At 42.9% G+C, this 12,945-nt stretch overlaps 1 protein-coding gene across 4 annotated transcripts in view; it reads left to right on the forward strand.

Moving 5' to 3' along the window:
- Nucleotides 1-12,945, forward strand: part of ZNF385C (zinc finger protein 385C) — a 210,069-nt gene that overhangs the window by 118,064 nt on the left and 79,060 nt on the right. Inside the window, exon 1 of one of the 4 annotated variants that reach the window (XM_048518015.1) lies at nt 1,618-2,005. The exons of the other annotated variants lie outside the window; for them this stretch is intronic. Within the exon in view, the coding sequence (XP_048373972.1) occupies nt 1,951-2,005 (55 nt within the window). The 5' untranslated portion in view covers nt 1,618-1,950. Of the gene's footprint in view, nt 1-1,617; nt 2,006-12,945 lie in introns of those variants that run through there. 4 annotated transcript variants of the gene reach the window in all.

A 12,945-nucleotide genomic window follows, 5' to 3' on the forward strand; every position in this document is an offset into this window, starting at 1 on the left:
TTAGATCTGCTCTACACATGCAGCAGATGAAATGGGACAGAGTCTTGGGTTGGAAGAATGTCGCCCTCCAGACTGTAAGTAAGTAGGAATATTCCAAATCAGAGACCTGAAACCCTCCTTCCCTGCAAGCAAAAAAACTAGCATGACTGAGAACACAGTGGACTACAACTCCCTGTTTTTTAAATCTTCAGTGAGGTTATGGTACTTCAGGGTGATATTCAAAAACAGCCCTCTCAACCACCCTGTCACCTCATTTATAAACGAGACCTTCAATCGTGGAAAGGCTGATGTAGAAGGTTGGGGGGGAATTGTTGGGGACTGTCAGAATGTACCAAATCTTGAACATCTCTTGTCTGTTTTATCCCAGATTCTCCCTTTCCTCCTCTAGAATAAAATTCACTTGTGTTCTCAACTGCCTGGTTGGGAGAAAGGAAGGATGAAAGGAAGCAGCGTTGATGGGGAATCTTTGTAGCACTGTTTTCCTCACTGTTTGAGGGTTCTCACTGGGGACTCTTTATGCTGGATGCTTGAACTCAGATCTCCTGCAACTAGTACTGTGCTTCAGGTGTTGGTCTAGGATCTAGGAAACCTGGGTTTGAATCCCTGTTCTTCCCTGAAGATTGCTGGGCAACACTGGGACTGTCAATCTTCTTCGCCACCTTACCTACCTTACAGCATTGTGAGGGGAAAAATGGAGACAAGGGAATCATTCTGGGAGGGTTTCTTAGATAGCATTTTTTTTCTTGGAGTTTATAGGTGTTACAGGGCACAAGCAGCATCCCCTGTGGTGTCTGTTGTTTCTCTTCTGGAGTGTCTGTTCATAACTTGCAGTTTTTTTTACTTACCTTGTTTTATTCCCATTGTTATGTTTTCTTCAAGGAATTTGTACACAAGAAGGACATTCCCTGTCAGCTTCTCACAGAGCCTTGTCAGGTGGGAAATGCTAATTCCCCTGCTGGTCGGGATTTGAACACAGGACACCCTGGTGCAAATCTATGACTGCCATTGATTACACTTCACTAGGTCATAATTTGGTTGCATATTTCAAATAACAGGCAACCAGTTAACTATTTCTGTTGTTGCCGTACTGTGCTTTATGTGGATATTCTTGGTTAGCCTTAAGTTAACCTCTTGAGGTCTTGCTACCAGGGTGTCACAGTGGGCACAGAGAGAAAACTGGTTGTTGTTTGAAGGCCACCCTCCAGGTGGGTGCCTGGATAAAGATTTGCCCGCAGCTTACTCTGGCCCTGCCCCCAAAGAATAATAGTCAGCTGGAAGGTGCTGCTGTAGAACATGCGAGGAACTGCCAAAAAAACCCCACCCCACCCCAGCTTCGATTAAAACATATACAAATGCAATGCCGGTTTAGCGAGTGATGGGGAAGCTCTTGTCAGCTGCTAGCCGGTGCTTAGTTGAAATGTTCAAATATCGAAATGGCCAGGGAATGTCTTTTTTAAAAAAAATCACAGGGAGGTGAGAGATATTTTAGGTGAGAAATATTTTGAGGCATGCGAAGTTAAAAGTTTCTTTGCTTTGGCCAAGGACTCGTAGCTGCAGCTTGGATTGGCGACAGAGCATCGCCTATTTGTTCTTCAGGCTTGGTGAAGCAAAAAAAAGGGTGGGGGATCCTTTCCCTTCTGTCCCCCTCCCTCTCTCCCCTCCCCATCCAATTTCGATGTTAATACCTCATCTTTGTGTGCGCAGACCTCTGCTGTGAGCAGTTACGGCTAATTTTTCCTGCTTGGGCCAGTGGACTGGGAGGCGCACGGCTGCTGTTAGCTCCTTCAGGGCACCGCGCAGTGGAGCGTCAAGCTTTTAATTGAGGTGTAAGTGTATCGGCACAAGGGAGAGGCCAGCCGTGGTCGGAGCCGGGCTGGGGGTTGGCACGCCGCTCACCCAGCTTTTCAGGAGAAGGGAAGAGCTCTTTTGCATGCAGGAGCGTGTTGGCAAATGCCAAGAAGTAGCCAGCTCTGGAGGGACGCCAGCACTGTCGCGATGCTTTTAGGTGAGTGCCACGCAACTTTCTTCCCTTGGATGGTGCTTTTATGTGTCCTGGGGAAAATGACACGCCTGCAAAGAAGCTTTGCTTTGATTGCAGAGAGACTTTTTTTCCCCTTCCTTTGGGCTATGATGTAGAGGCATTGGCAGTGCAAGATTGTTGTTGCATGCTTCTGATAGAGTAGTTGAGCCAATGGGGCATACTAGTCAAAACAGCTCAAGGGGAGTCTCAGAGTGACCGCCTGAAAGATGCACCAAATGAACAGCAGGAATTGAAGGGTTTTAATTTGGCCACCCACAAAGAGAAAGAAAGAGGGAGATTTCATAGTTTCCAAAACTAGGACCTCACTGGACAGAATAAGCTGCTGTTAAAATCAAGGTGGGAATTACCCTTGAGCATCCCAAACAGGGGAATGGGAAGGGACGGGGAGACTTTTGGCAAGGTCCTAGGGATTCTCTGCCGCCAAGCCCTGTATCTTCCTTTTTCTAATATAAGCGTTTGATATAAGCCATGGAGAGGGCACCCCAGACTATGTGTTCTCTGATGTTGTTAAGTACTTCTTTAGATGGCAGATTGCCGCCGTGTCTCTTGATTCTGTGATGCAGAGAAACGCAATCGAAATACAGATGGGAACGTTCTGAAGGCAAATTCAGCATGCCAGAATCTGCTGAAAAAGTGGAGCTTGACACACAAAATTGCAGGTGTCTTAATTGACTAATGGAGGGTTGTTAAGGCTTTGGATACGGTCTCCAGCCGCCATTTTCATATCTGCTCTCTATTTGCCACCCCCCAATTGAATAGCCATTCTTTCCTTTTTCGACCCACCATCAATTTCTCCTTTTTCTCAGGCCTTGAGGTAGAACATCAGCATAGTAGAGACAAGCTGCGAGATAAGAACGGCAGGGATAGATGTGGACGGAAATTATATTGACATTCCAAAATCTGTATTGTGTCCATTTAAAAAAAATATTGTTTTGGTAAGAAATATTTTTGTATGTTTTCTAAATTTAAAACATCCCATATGAATGTTAATTAAAGCAACCTGTCCATATTTAGAAACATACAGTTTTCCCCTCAGCCAGGATGAATTCATGTTTAAAGCATCTTAAAAGGAATACCTGGAAAATATCTCTTGTATACCATAGACAGTAAAGAGGAGAAGCTGGGGAACAAATTGTCATTACTTACCCCCCCCCCCATATTTTCTTAACTATATGCCTCTTTGTTATGAAATATAACCCATCTTGTCACTCTTGATGAACTCCATTCTAGAATCCTCTTTTGTAGAAAAACTCACCTGTATACTTCAGTTTTTTTCCACATCTTGATTTCAAGTATAGTTTGAAGAGGGGCTTTTGTTTGGCTATCAGAGATTGATCAGAGATTGACTCTTTATAGAGCGGAAGCTGAAAACACTGTCTATCTGTTTCCACTCTGCTTTTTAAATATATATTTGGAGATTTCTGTCGCAGCCTCTGGGTTTCTCTGGGGATTTATTTGGGGTGGGGGCAGAGTTTATGCCTTGCATCTGGGTAGTGACGATCGTAATTATTTATTGTTTGTCCTTCTGCGACAAGAATCCGCAAGGACGCTGAATTGTGCAGGAAGCATGTGTGATACTAAAAAGCACGAGCATTTAGGATTCCTCTTCTTTTCTTGCAGGCCTACGAACCACACTAAAATTGCAATACCCTAGTAAATTAGATATACTCACTTCTCCCCTTCCCCTATATATGTGCCAATGCAATTGTTCATCACACTTCAAACTATCATTAACTTTCTCCAAGGCAAGATATGAGATTTTGGTTCACCTCCTTGCTGTAGTGGAGACTGACTAGTCTTCAGAGGCAAGTTCTGCGCGTGTATGATATAGTCAGAGCAATACAGATAATGGCTTGTCTCCATCTCTCTTTTGGCATGTACTCATTATGGACTGTTAATTGCCTTCTCTTTTCTGACCAGTTGTGTGTCTGTGTCCTTTTCTCAAAGACCACCCAGTCTTAAGAAAGTCAACCAGATGGTTCATCTGGACCCTTCCGACAGGGATATTTTTCACTGGCAGCCTTGTGTGTGACCTGTGGTTTGTCTCTCTTAGATCACTTTAGTGTAATTCGCCCCCTTCCCACCCACCCCCACCCCCACCCCCACCCCCAGCCACCAAGTGACTTTCCTTGTATTTCTGGAACATGTAACCATCACAGAGATATTATATCTAGAAATATTTGCTAGATTCTGTTTGCTTTAGGGTTTGTCTTTGCTCTTTCATTGCAGAGAGAAATGCATCATCAAAACAAACATCCTAGATCATAGAGAGTGATAGAAAGCCCATCGAGTTGGGAGACAGTTGATAAAGATGTGTGTTTTCCCTTGTCGAAAATACAATGACAAGAACTATGTAGTTTCTTGCTTAAAATATTATTTTTAAACCGTCAAGTAGTATAAACGATCTTTGTTTATGCAGGATTAATACAGGATATAGTGTTTGACCTCCAGACACTGACAAAAATCAATCGGTGTCTTTAAAAAAATTAATTCCTGAATTGAAATGACAGTGTGTCATACAATCACCAAAAAAAGGGGGGGGGGTCCTTTATCATTTTAATTGAAAAAAAGAGCTTTTGAAATAGTTCTCCCCAGTCCAGTTGATGCAATCTATGTAAAGAAAAATATTTCAGACCTTGAGTTGCTGTGCTGAGTACTTAGAACGTATGAAGGGACAGGGAAGAGAGAATTACTACATTCAGCAGTACATGTAAAAAAACCATCTTCTGCCCGTAATTATCTCCGTGCAGCAGGCACTCTCTGTTCCCGGGTACAGCTGTGTGTTCTTCAGTTGCTTGGATCAAAACTGTTGAAGCATGTCTGAAAATATCAGCTTGTAATGTGCTGATCTAAAAGGGCAATGGATGGTTAAGGGGATTGTTCAGAAAGGAATGGCGTAGATGATAAGGAAGACTATCTCAGTGCCCTTGTATAGGTGAATGGATTGTCCACAATGAGAATGCATGTTGGGACTCCAGTCTGCTTGTCTCAAAAAGGGTGGAGAGGGTTTTTTCCCTGTGAGAAATGATTATACAAAATGTAACACGGTTTCAGAAATAAAAATAAAAATGTGCATTGGATAGTAGACTAAAATAGCACCTTTAATCAGTTTGGCATAACAATGTGCTGGCTTACGATCATGCCCAAAGGCAAGGTAACAAGATCTTGGATGTTTGCGTCTTCAAATATTTGTGTGAGCCTGTGTGGAGGGAGACTTAAATCATTGAAAGAACTGCATTGTTGTTGTTTTCTCCAAAATTATTTTATGCAATTCTTATGTACACAATTTTTAAAAGGGGGAGAATTATCCAAGGTGGGGAAAAGCCTCCTTTAACAAATACGATTTCACAGTTAAATACAGTTAGGCAGGTCAGCAACTTTAAAAGGAAACAACTCCTATGTACGCCTCCATAACTCCTATGTATGCCTCCATAATGCCAAGTTACGTGTCTTCTGTACAGCTCGTCATTACAACGTATGCAAACGTAATCAGCATCAAATTTTTCTAATCGCTTTGTCGTGTTAGCAGACCATTTATACATCAGAGTTGTCAGTAATACCACCTCTATTCTCCATATCCCCTTTCTTTATTTGTTCCAGAAAGAGTTTACTGTCTTTTGGACAGTAAATTATTGCTTGACCTACATGGAATGGAAAACTCTGTTTATAATTGAGTAAGTGATAACACTGTAGTGTCAGAGTTATGACGGTGTTTCTTTAATGTGGAAGATCTGATAGGACTTGAATCTTGCCTGATTGATAGATGCGTCACATTTTTTGCCGGAAATCCCGTTGTACTGCCGCTTGCTGTGAGTAAGCAAATGTATTCAGAAATAAGTCTGGCAGAACTCAGTAGGAATTATTAAAATAAGGGTGCTGAGGATTGCAGCATAAATCATTTGAAAGGTCTCTCTTTGCCTTTCTATTTTGCTTGTAATTAAAAGCAATCCCAGTTCTTTCTTCTTCCAAGTCTAATAATTAACTAATCAGTCTGCTTCTCCAAGAAGGTTATCGGTTGTCTTTTGTTCCTTCAGGGATACTCTAATAAATATATTATCCAGCTCCTTAGCTTTAGAAGACAGTATGGTTCTATCCGGATTAACAAATGTTGGTTCCATTGTGGGTTTTTTCTTTTGTTATTCATATGGACTGAGTGTTCCTAAAAATGAGAAGCTTATTTGTTAAACCTTTCAGATCTGCAGAGCACAATAAAAGACTATCTACAAAACTATTGGTTATATATATATATTGACGTGTGAGCGAAAAGGTAAATGTGTTTAGCACAGATCCACTTGTGCAAGCAATATTATTATTATTTATTTAACTTAGTATACCACCCTCATAATGGTTAGTACAAGGCCCACAGAAATACAGAGCATTAGAGTATAATTTTAGCAAAAGAACAATATACAGAAAGAACAATGAAATATACAACAAATGGTTAGCTTTTGAAATCATATCCCAAGAAATACATTTTTCTGTGCCTTGCTCAGATAGGAAGAATAGTGGAGAAACTTTCACTTAATGTACGCAAAAAGTAAGGAGTAATTTTAGCAGTTCATCCATCCCAATTAGGGAGAGCCAGTGTGGTGTAGTGGTTAAGAGCAGGTGGACTCTGATCTAAAGAACCAGATTCCTCACTCCTCCGGGTTTGATTCCTCTCCACCGTAAGAATCTTGGGCCAGTCACAGTTGACTCAGAGCTTTCTCAGCCCCACCTACCTGACAAGGTGTCTGTTGTGGGAAGAGGAAGGGAAGGAGTCTGCAAGCTACTTTGAGACTCATTACAGTTAAGAAAAGCAGACTATGGCTCATTCCGCACATGCAGAATAATGTACTTTCAAACTGCTTTCAGTGCTCTTTGAAGCTGTGTGGAATAGCAAAATCCACTGGCAAACAGTTGTGAAAGTGGTTTCAAAACGCATTATTTTGCCTGTGCGGAACAGGCTTATAAATCAAGACTCTTCTCTTCTTATTGTTGGCAATAGGCTATGTACTCTCTGTTGTGGGAAGGGGAACAGAAGCCACTTTGAGATTCATTATGGTTGAAAAAAGTGGGGTATAAATCCAAATTCTTCTCTTCTTATTATTGTTGGCAATGGACTATGTGCAACATAAAGCTACCAGTGGCTGAACATACATTTTTGAGTTCCTTACTCTGTGTGTATATCTCCCTTACTCTGTGTGTGTACTGCAGCTTGTTGCTTTTTTTCCATTCTGCACGACAAAGAGTTCAGTGAAACCAGTGAAAAGTTTATGCTCACCTTATGCCACTTTAAGTTGATCTAATGAACACTTAAATTTCACCCAGCTTGTTAGCATCTTCTTTTAATGTCCTCAGAGTGATGTATAGCTTCCTGAAGTCATGAACACTTCAAAAGCCTGTTTGTGCTGTGACAACCGAGTGAGCTGAGTTCCAATGGCAGGGAACTGAATGTTAAGATCCAGAAGTTTCAGATTCCAGGCAGCTTTTCCCGCGTGATTGTTTTGGTCAAAGTGAGAGCAGCTGGAGGTTATGGTTCTTTTTGCCTGAGCTGAGCTGGATCAAGTTGAAATGCCAGCTTCTTTGCCTTTGGGAAGCCTCTAAAGCCCTTTTTCTCTCTTGGACTTAAAAACCCCAAGTCTGGCTAAACCTCTGTGGTGCTTTACCACCAATTCCCCCACCCTCCTTTCTCCCACTTAATTGGGAAGGCTTCATATGTTGGCAAGTCCAAGGAACAGTGGGGTAGTTACCAGGGGACAGGGGGTGCGCTTTTCACCGGGCATGCGCCTGGGGAGGGATGGAAAATGTATTTTTAATATTTTTAGTGTTTTTATTTTGTCGGCCATCAGGGGGCGTGATTTTTTGGCTAGCAGCACCAAACTTTCAAGCTATCCTCAGGTGACACTCCTGATGATACCAGCCAGGTTTGGTGAAATTTGGCTCTGGGGGTCCAAAGCATGTGTCCCATCCCCCATTGTTTCCAATGGGAGCTAATAGTAGATGGGGCTACCCTTTTGAGGGTCCATAACTTTGGAGCCCCTGAACCAAACTTCACCAAACCTGCCTGGAATCATCAGGAGAGTTTCCTGAAGGTAGCCTGAAATTTTGGTATTGCTATTGCTCCCCTGACAGGCACCCTAAAATTTTCCCTAGATTCTACCTTTAAATCCCCCCCCCCTTCTGAGTGGATTTAAAGGGAGAATTTGAGCTGCCTAGATTAAAAAATATTTAAAGTATTGTCGAAGGCTTTCACAGCTGAGAGAAGTCTGGACATAGTGTATAACAGACTTCTCTCTGTGATGCACCTCTGAAGATGCCAGCCACAGATGCAGGTGAAATGTTAGGAACAAGATCTACCAGACGATGGTCACGCAGCCCGGAAAGCCCATAACAACCAACATTGAACGTGATCCTGTTGGGGGGGGGGGGTCTACCCTGAAACAGCATCATTTTCAATGTTGTTTAAACTAGGGAGCCCAGATTCTCTCTTTAAGGTGGATTTAAAAGTAGAATCTGGGCTCTGTAGTCTAAACAACATTAAAAGTGATGCTGTTCCCCCCCCCAAAAAAAAACCAGCATCACTTTCAGTGTTGTTTAAACTAGGGAGCCCTGGGTGTGTTCAGATTTGTGAGTTGGGGCATGTTCTATAATGTGATGGTGACTTTGAGATGAACTGGTGCAAAAAATTGTTATTTGGTCATTGTGGGGGAGGGCGGCCTTTGATCGTGTGTGGCCCCACCCATACGGGGGGACTTAGATTTTGCACCGGGTTCCATTTTCCCTAGCTACGCCTTTGTCAAGGATTGAACTAATGTTCCTCCCAAACAGGAACCGGGTGGCACCAAGTATATGTTAAATGTGTAATCTTTGTGTAATCCAGACCCCACACATCTGATGAAGTGGACTCCAGAGTTGCTTCAATGGAAAGGTTTATTACTATTTATTTACAATATTTTTGTGTTGCCTTTCTATGTAGGCTCCCTGCTTTCCAACTTTAGGGCCCCCAAATGGCGAGCAATCAAATCAGTAATAAATAATACATTTGTTCTATGCCTCCTACAGTGTGGCGGGGGTAGGGCTTTCACATGACAGCGTTCTGAAGGATGGCAGATTGGATTGGAAGAAGTAGGTTTCTTCATTGTACCCTGGGCTTTTCCTACCCATTTCTACTCATGACCACCACTCCTCTCCCTATAACCACAGAAGAGTTCAGGGTTGATTTGATCGACAACCCACTGGTTTGTCTTTTGGGTAATCCAGTGTCTGTCAAAGTGTCCTCGTACAACACATTTCAAATTAATCAACTTTGTTGCTTTCAGCTTTTTTCATTGTCCAACTTTCACAGTTGTACATATCGATGGGGAATACTATGGTATGAATTATCTTAATCTCAGTTGAGAACCACAGATCCTTACATTTAAGGATGTTTTCTAGCTCCTTCATGGCTGCCCTTTTGAGGGCACTTTCGTACATGCAGAATAATGCACTTTCAATACACTTACACTATTGTTTGCTAGTGGGTTTTGCTATTCCGCACAGTAAAATCCAGCTGCAGAGTGCATTGAAAGTGGATTGAAAGTGTATTATTCTGCATGTGCGAAAGTGCCCTGAGTCTCAATCTCCTTCTGGCTTATTGGTTGCAGTCCCTCTGTTGGGTGATGATGGAATCAAGGAATAGAAAATCTTGAACCATTTACATTTGTTAAAAGAAGTTTGTTCAGCAACTGAAATTTGGACTGAATGCTGTCCTAGAATTTTAAGAAGCAGGAAGTTAAACCCATTAATATACAATAAAATTCCTGCAGTAACTTTAAGTTAAAAGTTGAACACAAGACTCCTCATTTTATTTTAATGTGGTTCACCCTCTGCTTTTTAAAATACTAGAATAGAATTGGTATAAATTTCATTCATCTGTTTGAAAAATTGCTTAATTCATAGCAACCTATTTTCTGATAAATGTTTGGTCTTAAAACATAAAAAGCAAACTTGCAGAAGCAGAACTGCAGGAAATCTCTTTTCATTAGTAGTATAAAACTTTATATCTTATTATTGACATCAGGGGCGAAGCGAGGGGGAACTGCACTCAGGGCACGTGCGTGCCCCATGCCTCTGCCACACCCTCCCCCTGCCCCGGAATGCCCTGGCCACGCCCCCGCACAGGCGCACACTCGGGGTGTCACGCCCCCCTCCCCCCAGCCCCATTGGCGCTATGCCACTGATTGACATTCCTTTGGATTTCCAAAACCTTTCTTGCACATATTTCCTTCTGTAACGATTGTGACAAATGGCTGACATTTTCATTTTTGTCGCTAGTAGAATTGTTATGTCCCGTATCCGCAAATATATCTACTTTCTCTTTGGACTGTAACCAAAAATCAAGATGATTATAATTTACTGATCAAATGCTTTCTGACACAAGAGCTTTATCATTGCCCCCTGATTTTGGGATGGAGGAGCATAGTTTCTTTCCATTTTCTCATGAAACCATCCCTTCCTCTTTGCCTTTCTCACCAAAACAAACCAGTGGAAACAGAATCTAGCGCTGCAGGCCTTTTAAGAAATGGAATTGGGATCTGGCAATTACCTCCTCCTGTTTTGTCCTTTTCATCTTCTAACTCTTCTGCCCTCAGGACAGGATTAAGTGTGCTCTCCTCTTCTGATGAGCTTCAAGTTATATACCTGTCACAGATTTGCATTCTTCAGCACAGATAAAAGTCCGATGTTTGGTCTGCTGATCCCTGCAAATGCTGAGATTCTTCACAACCCAGTATGTTGGGTCTACTGAAAGACACAAATCCTCTTTGAGTCCCTTTGTAGCACTACCAGGTGCTGCTTCCTATGTTTTATGGAAGTGACCAGTGGAATGTACTAACTAATAATGCTTTTTAGCTAATTAAAATAATTCCTTCTACTGTGTCTCTTCTTCTGAAATGTAACATTTCAATTCAACGGACTTCATATTGGTTTTGTACCAATTCAGCTATCCTGGCTTCCTCCAGGCATTCCTTATATTTGTTTTGTCTGTATACCAAGACTTCTGTGTCAGCCTTCATCAAAGGATTTCAGTTCCATAGCTCCCTCAGAAGAGGAATGGATTCCTAAACCCAAGGATGGTACAGAATCCATCTCTTCTGCATTCGTTCTTGGCATCTTTTAGGGATTCAGGCCAATGTGAGCTGTCCTATCTGGCAACTAGCAGTGGAAAGATTTACCACGTGCTTTTCCTGGAACTTGCAGAAAGCTGTGCAAGACCATCTTAAAAGCCTTGCCGGATTAGACCATCTAGTCCAGCATTTGGTTTCCAACAGTGATTAATCAGATGACCCCAGAACGCAAGGTATGGAGACTCCTTTTCAACATGGTTTCCTGAACATAGCTTTCATGTTTAATAACCATTTGTAGGCTGTAATCTGTAAGCTTGTATAATACATTTTCAAAGCAACGTGGGTCCTTGTCCATTGCTCTGTCCTGCAGTACACGATATACAAATAAACAGTGCAGTATAGGTAAACAAACCAAATCAAAATAAGCAAAATATATGTATACTACAGCTACAATCTGATGCAAAGTAAACATTTAATACAGTAGTGTCAGACTGTAACCGCAGCATACATATTTTTTGCTTATTTTGATGGGGGTTTGCACTGCACAATTCCATAAGTCAATTATGTGCAAAAGGGGTGTAGTAGTTACAGGCTGATTTTTCACAGTCAAAATGCCCCGTGGTAAATCCGGGAGCGAACCTGCCGTGGCGTTTTTTGCCCTGCTTTTGATTCTTCACGGCTCCTCGGTTCTTTCTGGGATTTGAGGCAGGGCTGGCGCGTTATTCCCCAACTGTTTCTGCACAAGCCCAGTGCTTCTCCATTTGCACCGCAAGCTCTTCCACAATGTCTTCCGTGCATGTGTTCTGATTGGCTGAATCTCCCCCCGTTCCCCCCCCCCACTCACTTTCACTATTTTAGTTTTAAATGACCCTGGACACAAAACAGGCGCTGAGAATCTGGACACAAAACTCTGGGGCTCTGGACACAAAATAGGCCCTTGCCCCCCCGCCCCGCCCCATCTAAAATCCTTGCATGTGCATGGGAATCACCCTCCCTGTCTAAAATCTAAATCTAAAATACTTGCATGCGCGAGAATCGTCGTGCTCCCGTTTGCGGCACCTGCATACGCTGCTTTTCTGTCTAAAAACCAAGGTTTCTCCCTCTGTTTTTTTCCACTGCAAAGAGGGGGGGGGTTGCTGATTGTCAGCGCCTGTTGATTGGTGGGGCGGGCCAGAGCGGCGAGATGGGGGAAATGGCCCCAGTGCTGCTGCCGTGGAATAATAAAGGGGCATTTCCAAAGAACCTCAAAGTTGGCAGTTGCTGTGGGGTGGCGCCAGGGCAACAACTTAACACTGGGTCATGGAGAACTCCCGGCTGCACCAGAGTATTCTCTGTCCTAACAACGGAGCATTTTTACAGTGAAAAATCAGCCACAGTTTCAGACTAGGATCCAGGAGAAGTAGAATCGAACCGCCCACTCTGCCATGGAAGCTTGCTGGGTGGCCCTGAGCCAGTGACACACTCAGCGTCAGTGTAACCTACCTTGCAGGATGGTTGTTATGGTGCAAAGCAATGCTATGAAAAATATACACTGAGCGCTGTATTCCTGCGCTATTTTACCAGTGTGTTTTCACCGTTTTCTCTTTTTTGGTAGTCTTTCTGCTGGAGAAAAAAGAATTGCTGGGATTACATGGTGGGGCTGGGGAGGCAGCTGAGGGCTTGTCAGAGCTTTCTTGTCAGAAGTGCTCTTTGTTGCACAGCAACATCTACCCCGCTCTGGCATGACAGAACACGGCCGGCAGCCTCTGTAGCTACCCTGGGGTCGCACTCACCAACACGGACCACTGAGCTTTTTGCTCCCAGTCCTTCACGTGGAAG

Source organism: Sphaerodactylus townsendi, linkage group LG15 (assembly GCF_021028975.2).
Source record: "Sphaerodactylus townsendi isolate TG3544 linkage group LG15, MPM_Stown_v2.3, whole genome shotgun sequence".
In the NCBI taxonomy this organism is placed as follows: Eukaryota; Metazoa; Chordata; class Lepidosauria; order Squamata; family Sphaerodactylidae; genus Sphaerodactylus; species Sphaerodactylus townsendi.